Below are 18,481 nucleotides of genomic sequence, written 5' to 3' on the forward strand. Positions count from 1 at the left end.
ATAACTTAACAATGAAAAAAAAAATACCTCAAAGTGATAGGATAAAAAAAATGCCACCAGCAGGTCTCGAACTTGAGACCTCACGTTTACACAGCAAACACCCAGACCACTAAAGCATTTCTGTTTTCTGAGTTATTGCTAACTTATAATGATTTAACCTGCAATCTTTCCTGACTCCTCCTTCCACTTCTCTACACTAACTGGTCAACCAGGATCAACTCAATCAACATACGAATTTGTTTTAGGGTTGCATAACAATACATAAACGTTTGTAATTGCTATTTTAAATTAATAAATGCTAGAATAAAAATATAAAATAAAATAAGGGAAAAAAAGACCACGAACAGCAACTGCTGTAGCGGTTTTGTTTTTAAAAAAAATATAATGATTTTCGAATTCTAAATCTTTTTGGACAATAGTTACAACATAAAATAGTTTGTATATCATTCATATAAACGTTATGTATCATCAATTTAAATTGATTCGTAACATATAACATGAATTTGATTGAAGAACGTTAGTTGACTTTTTTGAATTTAAAGTTTGACTCGAGAATTTGAAATCAAGAAAAGAAATTGGGATTTGAAAACTTACAGAAAGTATAAACAGATCATTCCTAATAATTCTGCGTTGATAGATTTTAAAATAAAGCTCGAATTCGAATTTTGACTAAAATACTCAAGAACGGTGTCGAGCTTATTTTCTCAGTTTCCTTTTTTTTTTTTTTTTTAATTTTCTCAATTTATGGAAGTTAAAAGGAATTGTAATTGATATTGGCAGTGAAAGGGAAGTCGAATGAATACATTACTACTTGAATCATATTGTAGTCGACAAAGGTTAGACAGGAACAAAATAATGAAAAAAAAATTAAATAAAAAAAATCGAACGGGATAGTGATTGATACAGATTCGTTCTATTGTGCCTTAATTTCTACAATCAAAGACAGGAAGTACAAATCAGACACAGTTGAAAATGAGTTGCAACTAATCCTGGAATTTAATTGTACGATTAATTATTTATAGATAATATTATTAATTAGTAATTATAAATATATAAATGATAATATTAATTATTATTGGGAATAATAAAAATAATAAATAAAAAAAATACTGTAAATCTTAATAAAAATAAGGATAGTAATATTACTAGTCAATATAACATTAATAATAATAATAGGAATAATAATAATGATCATAATATTAATGATAATAATAATAACATTGTTTTTAACTATAAAAATGATAATTATAATATTATTCATAATAATAATTTGTATTTTTTATAATGATAATGATGATTATCGTAATAATAATATAAGTAATTCATAACACTTTACTTGTATTAACCTTCATATCTATATAATACATATTGAAATAATAATTTAATAAGTAGTGATATAAATATTAATGTTAATAATAATAATGGAAGTATTAGTATAATAATTTTATTTTAAACTTGTAATTAAGTTGTTGTAGTATTTAATAGGTGTGTAATATATATGTTACATAATATATTTTATCTAATATGAATATTTATAATTTATATATCTATTTTATTATATATATATATATATATATATATATATATATATATATATATATATATATATATATATATACACCATTACTTATATATAGATTTCAAAAATATATAGATTCATAACAACTTAATTTTTCTGTTCATTAGTTTACATTTTAAATTTTTAATTGTTTAAGTTGTATTTTATTATTTCAAATTATTATTATATATACTTTTGTTTATATATATATATATATATATATATATATATATATATATATATATATATATATATATATATATATATATATATATATATATATATATATATATATATATATATACACTTATATACACTTATATATGTACACACTTATTTATGTATCTATATATATTTGTTTGCAACTAAGTGTTCGTGAATCGTCGGTAATGGTCGAAGGTCAATTGATTATATGAAACAGTTCAAACTTCTTGAGATTTAGTTTAATAGACTTTGCTTATCGTGTCGAAATCATATAAAGATTTAAGTTTAAATTTGGTCGGAAATTTCCGGGTCGTCACAGGAATCTCTTTAAGGGGGGTAGATTTGTAACACCCGATAATTGGGCCTAGATGAAATGATCATTTTGCCTCGTGTGCACTTATATTGTTATTTAATTGGATGAATATTTATAGTCATTTGACTGTTTGGTTGAGACCAGTTCGTGACAAAGGTCACAGAACATGTTTGTTTATTTAATTTAGACTCCGTTAGGTCCGCCTAACGAGGTGCGTGAGATTCTAGATAACTGGTAAATACCCGTGTGATGTGGAGTATGAGATTATAACACATTAAAGTGTATGTATTCAGCTTATTTCCTTCATTTTCTAGAAATATCCACACACACATCCCGTACCTAACTCCTTCACTCTTGAAACCCTAATTGATCTAAACTTGAAATTGGATTAAGAGACTTTAGAGACTGATTTCTAGCATCATTGTGAGCATCATCTCAGGTTTGTCTTGTTGAATCCATGCTTTGATTGTTAAAAATTGGGATTTTTATGTTCTTGAGTAAAAAGTATGATTTTGATGCTTAATCTTGATGAAAAGTGTTTGTATATGTTAATTGATGTTAGATTTATGTTCTATAGTTGTTATATAATGTTTTTGAAGTGGTTTCATGATCAGATTGAGCAAAAATCATGATTTGGGGTCAAAAAACGAGAAAACAGCGAGTTGGAATGTTCTAACATCTCCCACACTTTTGACAGCTCAACCACGCAGTTGATCACGCATTTGAGGGCTCAACCGTATGGTTGAGGGCTCAACCACGCGGTTGAGTACTTGTCAGATTTTGGCAAAATTGAAAAGGGCATAACTTTCAAACCGTAACTCCGTTTTAGATGAATAAACTATCGTTGGAATCGTCTTGAGGTCTACTTTCCAATGATAAGGTTTTAAGAAGCTAGATCAAACTTTTTTGGGGTCAGAAGATGAGGTTTTAACGTGTATATCTTGTTTCGCACGCACCCGAATGTATATGTTAATTGATGTTAGATCAAATTTTTTTTAGTTGATTGTTGGCTATTTTATGATATTGTATTTGTATTGCTTTTTATGTTGTATGCTAATGGTAGATTGCTCTGTTTCCGTATGTTTTAGTAGTTATTTGATTAACTGTCTGCCTAATTTGATGATGCATGTTCTAGTGATTGTACATATGTGCTTTAGCTGTTAGATTAGTCCATTCACTTAGCATTCGTGCTAACCCCTCCAACTTCCCCCTTGCAGGTTGTAGGTCTTTTGCTGTTGTGGACATGGGAGAAGATGTGCGTGTTGGGTTGTGTTCGACAAGTCTAGAACTCTGATGTTGTCTATATTAAATAGAATATGAACTTAACACTGGTTTTTGATAATAATGTATTTATGAATGAAGTTGTAATAAATATATTTATGTTTGTACGTAAGGGCATGTTTTGTAAATAAGACCTCCGCCATGTTATAAAAAAAAAGTACGGTGTTACATGTTAGCCAATTTGGATTCTTCCAATGATCGATAAGGGTAAAATATTCTTTTTTCCAAATAGAAAGTAAGCCCTGGATCTACCATTCGAGCTTACTTGTACGCTTTGAAAAATCGAATGTCTCCAAATTTCGTTCAAGATTGGTTGAGACACGACTTTAACTTATGTTTCTTGGATTGCTATGAATTGTAGTTTGGAAAAATTGGCCATTGTACCAATTTTGATTGCACGAGACTTGCTTTCGAGTCCTCGAGTGTTCCACGACGCCACCCTCATGCTTTCTTTTTAAAAGCTTTTAAACCTTCACCTTCAATCCCACTCATGAGCTCTCCAAATAAACGAAAGTCTATCTTATTTTGTTCTTTTTTGGACGCCACATATTTGTTGCCTTCTTTGTGAAGGTTTACATTAATGGAATCATTATCAACTTCTTCGGAATCTAATTCGCCCTCAATCTCGTACAAACCTGAAGAGTCAACGATTTCATCGTTTAAAGCTCTTTTCTTAGCTCTCGCTTTATTCAGTTTAACTGGGCTTTTTGGGAGTGAGGAAGCAGGAGTGTTTTTGTTTAACTCCTTGTCTTTTTGGATATTTTTACGAGTTATGGCACAAGAAGCTCTACAATCTATACCACTACAGTCCACATGATCTAAAGGAATTTGATCGTTAATGGAAAGATTAGCAGGAATGGTATTAACTTGAGCTTTAGGTGAGATAACAGGGAGGGTAGGAGGTGTTGGTGGGACCACTTTTTGGACAGGAGTGTGGCTTTTACTAATAGGTGTAGATGGTACAGGGGATTTGGTTGGTGTAATAATCTTGCCTGTGCACTTTGCAACATCTAGGTAGCTTAAATCTGATTGCAAAATCTCCTTGTCTATATTCAACACATTGCCCGTTGGTTCATTGTCAATGTTATCTCTAAAGTGGTGTAATTGTCCAATGATAGCGTTGTAAACATCATTGTGGTAAACTTTTTTTTTGAGTTGTTTCACCTAATGACACATACACCACCCCAGCTTCATTTTGTTTCTCTGCACAATTTTGACTTTCAACACGGGGTAATGGGTCATCTTGGTTAGTGGAATTTGAAATTATATTTTCCCCCTCAATTAAAATCTCTCCCTCCTCCAGATGAGTTTCCGGTGACGGGACCTGTTCAATTTCTTCACCAGAATCAAAGGATGGGCCTTATATATTTTTAACAATAGATTTGTTGTGTGACTCTAAAATCTGGTCATCTAAACACAATAAATCAATGGCAGGGTGTCTAGTATACACCTCCACCCAAACTTGACCTGAAATAGAATTTGCCAACTGCGTATTGACGTGCCTCGCAATAGGTTTAGGATCAGTGACTTCTAAAAACACAAATAAAGATTCGGATTGATAGAATGAATGCGATCTTGAGGGGTGAAAATAACCTCACCAATGATTTTAGCTACAATCGTTATATTATCCTTGCAACTACGATTAAAAGGGAGTCCTTTTATCTTTAAGCAAAGAAATCTTGAAAACTTATTTTTTTTTTGTTCCATAGGATGAACTATTAAAAACTTGTCGTCGTCCAGAGTGGGACCGTGATTAGCTTTCTGGAAACAACTCGAATCCTTACAATGAACAATGGCACCGTACGATCCCCCAGTGGCGGAGCCACACATGTAATACCGGTGGCACGGGCCACCAGTCAACTAGCCCGGGTAGTGTAAAATTTTCAGAATTTTGAGTAGTGCTACCATAAAATTTTGACTAGTGCCACCATAATTCAAGGTTTAATGGTGACAGTTTAGTGAGGAAGATGAACTGAAAAGAAATTTGATAGGTGGTGATTTTAATTTTTTGTCTCTTTCTACACAAACCCCTTAGAATTTGTTTCTCTTTCTACACAAACCCTTAGAATTTGTTTATTATTTTACATTAACCTTATTTTATTTCCATCATTACCCAAAAGTCCCTGCACTATATAATACTCTACGTACAACTTAAGAAAATTCTGTTTCAAAACAGATATATTTTATACAGTTTTCAACAAATCTTTATATAATTAGTTTAATTTTAAGAATAAAAATCTAGAATAATGAAAGTCACTAAATTTCCTGTGACATTAAGATTAAATAATATGTTATTCATACTCGACAAATAAAACTTGGCAATGTATATCGTATATGACTAATATATTGTTCATGCGTTCGTAGTTCTATCCTATAGCATGATATTGATATTGATTTTAAACACGCGAACATAAATAAAAACATAATTTATTCAAAATTTATCATTCTAACTCATTGTTAATTATAATTGTATGTCTCAAAGTCCTAAATATCATAAATACATTTGTGTTTATGTAGTTTCATATTTATTTTGTATTAAATTATACTCCATAGTTTGTTAGCTAAATTTTTATAACTTGATAAATTTCAGTATTATATTGTGCCACCAGTGATTCAGAATGCTGGCTTCGCCTCTGCGATCCCCATAAGGAGATAGAAGTCACATCTACTTCTCTTTTCCTCAACCAAGTCATCAATTTTTTTTTTGTTGCAAATGGGTACTTTGTCAACGATCATGACCGTGAGGAATTGATTAGGAGTAATATCATTGTAATCATGAAGCCAATTCACCTGGCTTCTTTTCGACTGAACCTATGAAGACAAATGTTGATTCGTCCCCCTAATTACAAGTTCGTTTTTAGCAAACACCACTATGATTTTTCTTCCTAGCATAATGCTCTCTTTCAATCTGTATATGGCTGCAGCTGCCTGCTTTCATACCGTACAAAGGCAAAGCTTATGTTCTGCCTCCATGAAATTCCTAATATATTACCATAACGACTGCAATTTTTGGAAATGATTGATTGGGTGGCGGAAATTGGAAGACGCCCGATATAAACGGTACTGATGTTGAATTTAGGGGTGAATGTTTGACGATGGATTGAGATGAAATTGGGAAAGGTTGGCCAGAAGGTGGGATGCGAAGTTGTTGGAGGGTTCATCGGGAGAGTTTTTTATTCTTCCCCCTGCATACTGATGTATGCTACAACTTTTCACAGTTTCCTGAAATGTTGATTTTAATTTAATTCACAGTTTTTTTTCCAAAAAAAAATAAAAAAAATTACTTGATTTTACTTTAATTTTTCATCAGTTAATCTCAAAAGACATGGTCATCACTAAAGCAGTTTAACTCTTGGTCCTCCAATACAAGTGACTGACACGGGAAGCTCAAAAGTAACTGACACGTGGCGACCAAAAGTTTATCAGCATTTCTAATTCACTCCTTTTTTTCCTCACTCCCCCAATTTACCGCCGGTTTTTGTAAAATTTCCCCAAAACTTTTTGTTACGGTGCGGCAGCTCCGATGGCCGGAGAATCCAATTCACCGATTCAAAACTCCGATGATCGTCTCATCCATCACGAACATACATCCAGTTCTCCAGAAGCCAATTTCACCATCTCTCAATTGGCTACACCCGAAACCCCTAACCCTAGCCCTAATTCTAACGGCGTATTATCTTCAGTGGTGATTATTTTCTTCTTTTTCGTATCTATACGTTCAATTGTTTCTAATTTTATGTCAATTTGGTTGTCGAATAATCGATTGATAAACTATGGTTTTGTAATTAGGGCAAACGCAGAAAATCGAGGCCGGTGAGATATGGCGGTTCTACATTTGTTGTTGAGAGGTCAAATTCACCTTCTAATTTTAACAGTTCTGTAAGTTTCGTCATTCAATTTTTAGTTAATTGCAAAAAGATTGAATTTTTATAAATTAGGGTTTTGTTTTGGGGACTGTATTTTGTACATGTATCAAGGAATTTATAGAGTGTAATTGTCGGATTAACAGGTTGTTGACGATTCTACAAGGGACTGTTCGAGGTCAGTTTTGGTAGTATTTTTTTTTTTTTTTTTTTTTATAGTTTTATTTTTATTTTTATAAAAGAGTGTTGAGATTGATGGTGTTAGTTAATATGCAGCTCAAAGAAACAGAATTCTGTTAATTTCTCGCCGGCGTTGATTCGAGCTACACAGGTTCAGTCTAGTTTAGGAACCGAAAAGCCTAGCTGTGTAAAGTTGATGCTAAGAGCACATGTTGACCCTGGTTATTGGATGGTATAAAGTTATTATCTTTTTAACAGTGTGGATTCAGTGATACGTTTTAATTATAGAAACTGTATTGAGTTGTTGGTGGTTTCTGGATGCAGGGCTTTCCACAGTGGTTTGGCAAGTCGTTTTTACCGAAAATAGAATGTGAGATGGTACTTGAAGATGAAAATGATAGTATTCATCTTCTTAGATACAATGCTGACAAAAGTGGACTTAGTGGCGGATGGAAAAAGTTTGCAGCTGGGCACAACTTGGCTGAAGGAGATGCTCTGGTTTTTCATTTAGTTGAATCGTACAAATTTAAGGTAAAGTTCTTTCTTTTTATGCTGTTTCGTTTGATTACGATGAACATGAAAATCAATAGTTTTAGTCAAAATTATGATTTTAGTGTCATCTAACGATCATTTTAGGTAATTGGGGTATTCTTGAAGCAAGAGTCTTCTAGTTATACTTTATAACGGGTTTGGAGAGAGCGGAGTACGCTCCCGTAAGATTTGACTAGGCACTGCTGCTAAAACAGCGGGGTCAAGGGGCCGTGCCCCCTTGTGGGGTCCAAGGGGTAGTGCCCTGCGCCTGAAAATTTTAGGCACTATATGTTATATTGGAAAGTTGTCTGCCAACAGTTATTCACGCAAAAAGTCATGTCTCTTAAGTTGACGTGTTTTCCCGCCAAAAACAAAGGGTTGTAACCTTTAAATACACTCTTTCATGTTTACCTGATTTTAACAGGTTTTCCATACTGTTAGTTTTGCTTTCATTCCAAGAATACACAGAAAAACAAAAAACACTCTGATATTGATACGATCTCTTCTTGCTTGGAAACGAATTGAAGTCTTGTCTTATCCCAGTTAGGATTTCCTGTAACCCGAGGCTTGATAGGGTGAAAATACTTAATTGCGAAAGTTTTTCACACGATTCAAGATATACCCTAATTGTAACAAATTATCGGCGACCACGAAAACTGATTTTTAGATGTGAGTTCATATATATTATCTGAAAGTTTGAATGACTTTAAAATTTTAAATGTGAAGTCCTGAATTGTCACTTTTCATATGAAACTGTGTGAACATCATTATTTGATTTAGCTTTATGGCTTACAGCATGATTGCATTAAATAATTTCACGATAAGCAAGTGAAAACATACTGTACAAATGCAAAGAGCAATAATCTTGATTGGCTGTGAAAAAGTTATTGAAAATTGGAAAGATTGTATACATCATCGAGTAGCATCAAATTGAAGTGGACAGTAATTAAAAATGCATACCCGAACTTCGAATCACCAAATACTAATAGTATTATCAGCCTGACCTGATCAATATGTTGATCATTGGTTTTGTGGTAGCATAGTTTGTCTTGTTCATACAATTTACAAACTGGTTATTTGGTTAAGTTGTGGTACGAGACTTCCAGCTATCCATATAATCTCCGTACTAGGGATAGAGTTTACAGTGTTTAATCTTCATGAAAAATAGTTTCTTTCCGTAACCAATCCAAATTTCTTTATAGTGAGGAGAAAGATAGATGCTACACATATGAAAAGGTTACAAAGAGTCGTATTAAAAAATAAGTGTGTTTTTTTCATTTTTAGGGCAAGTGTATGAATCATATGAAGAGAGAAATAAATTTGAAATGTGATTATTTCACCTTATTCTTTACGTTATCGTGTATGCACCTTCATGTAAACTTATTGTAAGTGTAGCGTTTCTTTGTGGAACTTTATCAGAGCTTGCACTCAATGTCGTTGATTCAATTTTTTCCCCACCGGTAGCAATAAATTCTAAGAAGTTTAACAAAGATATTCTAGTAATATTTCAGCAACTGAACGAGAAGTGGTTTAGGCCAACTCATAAAAGATCTATGCTTTCTCTTATTAGAAAGAATATCCTCACAAGAAGTCTTGTATGTTTATTGATACTAACCATCACAAGATGTCCTAGTGGTTGACGTCTTGATATTCTTGTGTGAGGTCTTAGGTTCAAACCTTTATACATCACATCTTCGTGTCCCAAGGAAAAGGGTCGAAAACGGTCATAGATCAAGGTTGTAAAATGTCGTCAGTCAGAGTCTAGTCGATCGGGAGGGACTAGTCGATCGGGATCCTGTAGGGACTAATCGGCTAAGTTAGAGACTAGTTGGACGTTGACTAACTTTGACTTTGAATGTATTTGACTTCCTTTGACCAAATAAATATGAATTTTAACTATCCAACTTTCACCGGTTATATTTGACTTTCGACAACTTTGACTGAATAAAGCGGCCAAGTCGGAGACTAGTTGGACTACTTCAAAATCCTGAAGGTCAGGTGGACTTTTACAACCATACATGTCCCTGCACGAGGATTAACCAGGAGGAAGTTAGATTGGCCCTACGAAAGATGGGGGAAACAAAGCAGTAGGACCAGACCAAATTCCGATTGAGGCGTGGAAGTGCCTAGGAGGCGATGGGGTTAGATGGTTGACAAACCTTTTCAACAAGACGTTTAGAAGCGCAAATATGCCTACGGAATGGAGACTCAGTGAGGTTATTCCCATTTACAAGAACAAGGGAGATGCGCAAATATGTAGTAACTATAGAGGCATAAAGTTACTTAGTCATACTATGAAGCTTTGGGAAAGAGTGATGGAGACGAGGCTCCGACGCGAGACAAAGGTTTCAGAGAACCAATTCGGTTTCATGCCAGGTCACTCGTCGACGGAAGCGATTCACATAGTTAGAAGCCTTATGGAGAAGTATAGGGAAAAACAAAAGAACCTACACATGGCGTTCTTAGACTTGGAAAAAGCTTATGATTGTGTCCCACGTGAGCTGATTTGGAAGACTCTTAATGTTAGGGGTGTCCCAAGTAGATATATAAGATCTATTAGAGATATGTACGAGGGGGCGAAGACTCGTGTACGTACGACGGTAGGAAACACAAGAGTTTTTCCCTGTAGAGGTAGGTTTACATCAGGGATCTGCACTTAGCCCTTATCTTTTCGCTTTGATCCTAGATGAGTTGACTCATAGGATACAAGACAACATCCCATGGTGCCTGATTTTCGCCGACGATATTGTATTAGTTTCGAATTCCCAGGATGAGCTTAACAGAAGGCTTGAGCAATGGAGGATCGCCTTAGAATCAAATGGCCTACGGATTAGCAGACTTAAATCTGAGTACCTTAGATGCGATTTCAAGACGAGTGAAGAGGAACACGACGATATAGTGGATATCCGAATTGGGGATCAGATTTTACCCCCGCAAGGGTCCTTTAGATATTTAGGCTCGATGCTTCACAATTCGGGAAGAATAGATGAGGACGTGACGCATCGTATACAAGTAGGATGGTTGAAGTGGAGGGCTGCGAAAGGGGTGTTGTGCGACAAGAAGGTCCCCTTTAAGCTAAAAGGGAAATTCTTCAAGGTGGCAATCAGACCAGCCATGTTGTACGGATCGGAGTGTTGGCCAATGACGAAGGCCCAAGAGAGGAGAATGGAGGTGGCAGAAATGAGAATGCTTAGATGGACGTGTGGTAAGACCATGCTAGATATGATACCAAATGGAGTTTTTAGGGAGAAATTGGAAGTTGGGAACATCATCAACAAACTTAGGGAAGGACGACTTAGATGGTTTGGGCATGTTAGGAGGCGCCCACTTTTAGCCCCGGTTAGGAGAGTCGAGACCCTCGCCGTTGGCGGTGTAAGGAGAAGGGGTAGACCTAGACGTAGGATGGAGGATAGATTGAAGCTGGACATGAAAGAGCTTCTACTGACGGAGGACATGACTTCTGATAGGAGCCTGTGGAGGAGTAGAATTGGAATAATTGGGTAAGGTTTTTTTTTTTTTTTTTTTTTTTTTTTTTCAATGTGTATTATACATTTATTATACAACTACATATATAACTATAACTAGTTATTCTATAGCTACACTATATATAACCCTCCACATAGTATATATGCACCTGTATCTATTTATATGTATTTAGACTATATATATGTACCGCTGCATATGTTGGTTACCTATATATGTACCTATGTATCTATGTAACATGTATTGGTGTATGTATGTTTGTCTGTCTTGTTTCTGTACCTAAGTATATAATCTACGAATGTATCTATATGTATATATGTTTAAGCATGAGTTTTTTTTTTATCCATGCTCATGTGTGGTGCGTGTGTATATATACATATGTATTTATTTTGTTTGTCTGTATGTTTACTTGATTTTTAATGGTTTTGTGCTCTGTATGATCCATGCTATTTGCCCTACTGTTGTGCATTACTGCTTTATGTGTTCTCTTTTTTGGTTACTGTGTATGGTTGCTTCTTGCTAGGAGCACATAACTCTTACAGGTACGTATCTTTTGCCCTATCTTTTCGTTTTTATGAGCACTTCTGGCCGGAGGTCCGTTTGAAAGCAATCTCTTTTGCTCTAGAGTAGAGGGAGGGACGACCTTATTTAGGCGCGGGTTCTATACCCGCGCTGGAGTAGTGACTTCCTTCTAATCTAGGGTACGAGGAATGATTGCCTACACCCACCTCTCCCATACCCCACTTTTGTGGGATTAGGTATTGTTGTTGTTGTTGTTGTTGATTATAATGTAATTCGATACCCCTTTTGTACCGGTAATGGTAACTGGTAATTATGATAATATTATAAAAGATCTAGACCAGTGGTTTAGTTCACTCAGGTTCGATCAAGTTCTTGGTTTAATTGCAATATTTTATGGATTATCTTTCCAAACTTATTGATCTACCCCAACAAACTAAGCTCTTTAAATTTCTAATGTGTAGGTTTATATAATTAGAGCGAATGATTTGAACCTAGTAGACGGTGCTCTTGATCTTTTGAATTTGGAGGCGCCCCCACAACAAAAGAACACACCATCTTCTACAAAAAAGAAAACCAAGCGTCGTAAGTCGGATCCGTTAAATGCCGCTCAAAAGAAGCACAAAACAACTACACCGTCACACATTTCCATCCACCCTAGGGAGCAATCAAACGACAGTGAAGAAGTTGGTTCAGAAGTTCTAGAAGGTTCTAGACCTAATAAACCAGAAGCTTCATTTCAAGAACTTGAAAACTTTAAAGACTTCCATGTCATGGTCAATGGGGTGTGCATTGACTCCGAGCTTACAGATGATGTCAGACTGGACTACTACAAACTATGCGTATACAAAAAGGAGCTTCTTCACGATTCTGTTTCTAAAAACAGGAATCACAAATTGGTAGCAGGAATGATTGGTGAAACTGTAAACATTGCTAACAAGATTAAGAATTGCAAGTTCACCACATCTAAGGAAGAATTCGATGCGTGGGATAATTCCCTTAAATCGTTCTTCCAGTTAGATATGAAAGTTGAATTTTTACGTGATATGATACTTGCACTATCGAGACTCGTCTTTGAATCAGAAGATAGGGTTGATATTGAAAAATATGTGGAATCTAAGAACAAATTGGAACAAATTGAAGATGAGATAAAAAGTGTGAAGGAAAAGCTCATTGAACTGAATGAGGCTTCTAGAAAGTTGAAAGGCGTTGTAGATGGCTTGAAACAGAAAAGTAGGATGCACGAGGCGAAGTTCCAAGAACTGCTTGATGTACCATGGTAATGATTGTAACACGACGTAAGTTTTTATGTATCTTTATCTGCTTAAATATGCTCTGAATGTTTTATTAGTTATGTGCTAGTGTGACTGATGAACTAGGAAAGTGTTTGTACATTTAACTTAAGTTGCTATGTGTATTAAGGTCGTTATCAGACTTCAGAGTATCCCTCATAATTCGATAATTAGTACAATTAATTAAGTATTTATGAAGTGTATTAGGGTTGACTGTATTGAGGGTTAAAACTAGTTAATACACAAAGGCGATAACTATACTAACTTTTTTTGTTTGGGAAAAAATATAGCAATATTAAACAGATGTGAAAATCAACAAGTTCAATGTAAGTCCGCCTGAAACTTGTTGCAAGAAGAAAAACGCAAAAGCTTCGGTCTTTAACGATGAAATTTATGATTCATCCTTCTTATATGAATCTTCGGAGTGTTTTAGTGACATAATTTCATGAGGGGGTTAAAAAGATTCACAACAAGAAGCAAGTAGGTTCAAATTATGTTAAGAAAACTCAGGAAGTTATGTTGGGTAAATTTGATAATGTGATGAACGCTTTGGTTGGTAATGACAAGCTAAAACGCAAGTAATTATCATGAGTTTTGCCTCATGAAATACCCGAAGCTTAGGGTGCAAACTGAGGGGCAAAATGGTTAGATTCATGGTCTCATGGTTTCAAATTAATGTTGTGGCGGCTCAAGAATCTTTGCCATGACTGTGTTTGAGATAGCAGACAAGTATAAAAGCTTATATTGCGACTCGCTCGGTTTTGTTGTCTGTCCGTTTTACTGCTCATATCAAGAATTCACGAGCATGTTTTCATTCTCAAGTGATGTGACCGACTTTTTGGAAATAAGAATTCAATGTTTATTACGATCTTTCGCATACATAGTCATGCGTCCCAAATAGCCGGTATGCAAATCAATAATTCTCGTGTACGTCCTACATCGTTCGAAGTATCAAGATTATTAAGATGAAGGTTTTTCAATGGGCTATCTTCTACAAGCTATGCTCTACTCATCATATTATGTATGTGATTGTAATCCTTAGGTGCTCATTAGTAAGGTTAATTTATATGTATGGCATTTTGGTCTTTTCTTGAAAGTTTAACTCTATGATTGTTGTGCTTAGCTTCAAGTTGTTTTCATCTTTTTGATGAAGTTTACTTGTTTAATGTTTTCCTTCCTTTCCGCCAAAAAAAAAGTTTGAACAGAAGGAATATCAAATCTAGTCAAACAAGCGGCCCGACTTTAACCAACGGTCCTACCAACATGGTAGAACACATAATTGACTAGCAGTAGCAAGATAGGATATGTACACACGCTAACAAGAAATTGCACTAAAGAAAACAAAAATAAACAAGCGAATCGGAAGAATCGGGAGAATATCGACTGTCACCGCAACAAAACAAACAAATCATTCCCGACAACCAACAAACAAGTATACTAACTATACCCATTACATTATACTATGGATCAGTAAAATCGACATTAGCTAATGGGTTCGTTAGCTAATGGGTTAGGGATAAAACTTATCAAGGCCCGTTTGTTTTTGACTAAAAATACTTTATTTGTTAGGTCATCGATTATGTCATTTATAAGTGTCGTTTTCTGTAGACCATTTCTTACGTTGTCAACGAAGGTAGTTGTTTTGTTACAACAATTACAACGGCCCATTATGGCACCGTTGTGCTCTACTTCGTTGTAATGTGGTGGGGCGATCCACTATGCATACAGCACAGAAGGAGAGATATGATTGGTCAGCAATTTATTTTTTTATTTACTTTTTAATCCAATACCAATTATATTTTATCACATCACTCACAACACTCAAAACACAACATTTACCAGAGCGTCCTCTCAATCCCACAACAAACCCACTTCAAAAATGCTTTCTACAACACCACAACAAAATCAATTTGCGTAGTGAATGATCTTACTATATATTTTACTTACTACTCCGTATATATTTAGACGTTTAACATTAAACAAACAATAATTACAATAATTAGGTATAAAGACTTGTTCATAAGAGACATTATAAATCCAAAAAGACGGTAAATCTATCTATTTAAACCTCAATATGAAGAAAAGAAGAAACAAGAAACAAACAAGCCTAATCTAATCTTAAAAAAAATGAAAATGAAAACACACCTAATACGAACAAAATATGTACACTTGCCAAACTTGTAAACAAGTTTCGGTTTACAAGATATGCCAAAAAATGAAGTGTTGATTGATCTATTTTCTGCCACATTCATGAATGGAAAGATGAAGTCTATATGATGCAATCAAAAGACGAATCCCTTGAATCGGTGTGAGAATATGCATCAACTCCTTCAATACAGTAACCCTGAGTTCATCAGCATCGACCACAATGCTACTGAGTTCGACCCCATGAGCAGCCAACGCTAATTCCAGCTCATGATTGGAGTTGTTGCTGGCTATCACAATTCGTGGCTCAATACAGCCGCCTTCCTGTAAGTTCTTAGTTATACATAGAATATTTGCTAATTGCTATACTTGGCATGGAGTAAAAAAAACAGTGTTATGTGCGGTATAAAACATGAACTAAAAACCTAGACTTAGTGGTGTCAAGTCACTAATTTTTTTTTTTTTTTTTTTATCTTTCTAGGAATAACTATTATATAGTGCTATTAAAATTTTATAAGACACTAGTAAATATAAATATAAATATAAATATAAATATAAATATAATTACATAACCTCATATATATATTTTTAGTACCTATGGTTTTATAGGCCATCTAATAAATTCGACTTAGCCAAAAGAGAATGAACTAAAAAGCTAGACTTTGTTTGACTCTTAATGGAATGCGTCAGTGCTGAATATTGAACCATTCAGCATTCAGTGCTTTTGTTTCTGACCTCTGAATGAGGTATGAGGCTGAATGATTCAGAATTCAGTGCTTTCATACCTTAAGGGTGAGAGAACTTATAGAACTCATAGATTGAACTCAATCTGCACACAGATTGAGCACAATCTGCACATAAATGAGTCAATCTACACACAAATTGAGCTCAATCTGCACACAGATTAAGTCAATCTACACATACATTGGACTCAATTCACAAATTGACTTCGGTCTGTGAGTTTCCTGAGTTCTGTCCAACCCTTAGTTCCCTCTAGTCCTCACCCATATAATATATAATACTAATAAACAATACCCTATAAATTTAATCAAAGTAACTATATAAGATAAGATAAATTGGTTATGTAAAAGCTAGGACAATATTTCTAACTATAGTCGTCATCGTTAGTTTCTAATTTGATAGAATTTGATAATCTATCACTTTAAATTTAAATTAAATAAGTAACCAATATCACTACAAAAAAGATTTTATTTTTGAACACTACATTATTTTAACGCCTTAAAATGTGAATAATTTCACATGTTTTTGACATGTACAAATGTCACAAAGTTTTTGACTTTTAAGATTTTACTAAAAATGAAAACTCATTTATAGTTAGAAGTGTAAAAAGTTAATAAATTTTTTTTAACACCATATTCTTTCACATATCATATTTTTGACACCGTATTTTTTTACATTTTCAATTTTTAACACCCATAGGTCTCATGTCAATTTATACATATGTTAAAGCATTAAAAATAATAGAATTGTCAAAAAAATGAACCTTTATTACTAATAAGTATATTAGACTGTTTCTAACCGTGACGGTGACGTCAAAGGCAAGTGATGTACTTTTTGATGATGTGGCAAGGTCAAAAGTTGAAGTTAAATAAAGGGGAGTGTCAAATTTGTAGGTTAAATTTGTGAATGGGTGATGTGGTAAAATAATATTGGTAGGTGGGTATAAAATATATTAATTAATAATGTAAAAAAAACTTAAAAAATCTGATTGGCTGAAAAAAAAGTGACACACCCGTGAAATTTCCGACTGACGCCCCGGGCGTCAAATTTTGATGCCGCGTTAGGGGAGTCAAGGGCGTCAAACAGCTTGCCATGTGGGATGACGAGGATAAAGTGACGCTGGGTTGGAAACAGCCTTTGACGTCACCGCCACGGTTAGAAACAGTCTTAGCCATAATTGAAGGAATCGTAACTGGGTTAACGTCAGGCGTCATTTATTTTGTCTTTTAGAAAAAAAAAAATTAATATTTTAAGATAAGAATTTCTATGTACTTAACGTAAAAACTATCGTCACAAAATAATAATAATAATAATAATAATAATAATAATAATAATAATAATAATAATAATTAATGATAATAATAATTTAAATTATATAGAAAAATAAAAACATGCCTGAAAATTAGTCATCCTGGAAGAAATTTGTGCTTCACGGGAAACAGTATTAGCATTAAGATCTTTCATCAATTTTAGTTGCGTACTACTATACTTCTCTGTATCCACCCCACACGCACTTGTCTCCCCATCAGCAACTTTCAACTTTTTCAATCCGACCAACATCTCCGGTTCCATTCCGGTAATCGAAGAAGCCAGTCGGATATAAATCGACGGCTTAAATCCACCAATCCAAAACAAAGAGTTCTCCAAAGATGTTCCCCAAACCGAAGAGTAGATGTCGCACCCGGATTTAATTTGCTGGTGGTCGATTAAGTGTTGGATGTTTTTGTCGGCGAGATGCCGGAATAGTTCGACGTCGCCGCCGTTAGCCACCGTGAGGGCGTGAAGAAGTTCTTTGAGGTTGTTGCGTTGTATTGATATCCAGTGATGGAAGCCTGATTGTAAACGCTCGTTTCTTGAGGTTGGGATCATTTTACGTTTGATTTAATTTGTGTTCAATAAGGTATAAATGAAATTAATGCAATGTGAAGACTACATGAAATTCTAATGTGTTGTATTTAAAGGAACATGTATGTTCAACAACTTGGCCTTTCTATATATATTTTATTTATATACTCGTATTTACTTATTTTTAATTTTTATACATATCGAATATGGATATATGTATTTAGAAATATCTAGATGAAACCAATACTCCTATGTTCCTTATACAGATAATATATACGGAGTAATATACTCCGTATAAAGGTGATAAAATTTTATATGTATTTTATCTGATTTTCGACTTACTTTGCGAGCTGACAAATCAAAAGATGACTACTCGCTTTACATATCGTTTGAAGTCATTACAGCCTTACAAATGAACTTCCATGGCCACGAGATATTTTTGTTGGTTACTATATTCGAACTGAAAACCTCCGTAAACTTTATTGTTATTTTAGAGCTCAAGTTCTAGCTTTTCCGCTACCTGTTC

The 18,481-nt window shown here is 34.3% G+C and overlaps 2 protein-coding genes across 2 annotated transcripts; one reads left to right on the forward strand and one right to left on the reverse strand.

The window, feature by feature from the left end:
- Positions 1 to 6,804: 6,804 nt before the first annotated feature.
- On the forward strand, positions 6,805 to 13,437 carry LOC139847172 (B3 domain-containing protein Os01g0234100-like). Its single transcript, XM_071836790.1, has 6 exons — positions 6,805 to 7,041; positions 7,146 to 7,235; positions 7,366 to 7,397; positions 7,496 to 7,631; positions 7,724 to 7,930; positions 12,397 to 13,437. Exons 1-6 carry the CDS (start codon positions 6,880 to 6,882, stop codon positions 13,213 to 13,215), a joined length of 1,446 nt encoding a protein of 481 aa, XP_071692891.1. The 5' UTR covers positions 6,805 to 6,879; the 3' UTR covers positions 13,216 to 13,437.
- A 1,793-nt stretch (positions 13,438 to 15,230) lies between these two features.
- Positions 15,231 to 18,064, reverse strand: LOC139847744 (protein DOG1-like 3). Its single transcript, XM_071837466.1, has 2 exons — positions 17,506 to 18,064; positions 15,231 to 15,693 (listed from the first exon to the last, which is right to left on the reverse strand). Exons 1-2 carry the CDS (start codon positions 17,977 to 17,979, stop codon positions 15,457 to 15,459), a joined length of 711 nt encoding a protein of 236 aa, XP_071693567.1. The 5' UTR covers positions 17,980 to 18,064; the 3' UTR covers positions 15,231 to 15,456.
- Positions 18,065 to 18,481: the final 417 nt, after the last annotated feature.

This window comes from Rutidosis leptorrhynchoides, chromosome 5 (assembly GCF_046630445.1).
Source record: "Rutidosis leptorrhynchoides isolate AG116_Rl617_1_P2 chromosome 5, CSIRO_AGI_Rlap_v1, whole genome shotgun sequence".
NCBI classification, from domain to species: Eukaryota; Viridiplantae; Streptophyta; class Magnoliopsida; order Asterales; family Asteraceae; genus Rutidosis; species Rutidosis leptorrhynchoides.

What these genes read in the sequence shown, in the direction of transcription:
- LOC139847744 (XM_071837466.1), bottom strand. Translation starts at nt 17,979, where the DNA reads ATGATCCCAACCTCAAGAAACGAGCGTTTACAATCAGGCTTCCATCAC. An exon ending in CCAGGATGACTAATTTTCAG is followed by an intron (nt 15,694 to 17,505) that starts GCATGTTTTTAT and finishes AAGAACTTACAG; the next exon opens with GAAGGCGGCTGTATTGAGCC.
- LOC139847172 (XM_071836790.1), top strand. Translation starts at nt 6,880, where the DNA reads ATGGCCGGAGAATCCAATTCACCGATTCAAAACTCCGATGATCGTCTC. An exon ending in ACGGCGTATTATCTTCAGTG is followed by an intron (nt 7,042 to 7,145) that starts GTGATTATTTTC and finishes TTTTGTAATTAG; the next exon opens with GGCAAACGCAGAAAATCGAG. An exon ending in CTTCTAATTTTAACAGTTCT is followed by an intron (nt 7,236 to 7,365) that starts GTAAGTTTCGTC and finishes TCGGATTAACAG; the next exon opens with GTTGTTGACGATTCTACAAG.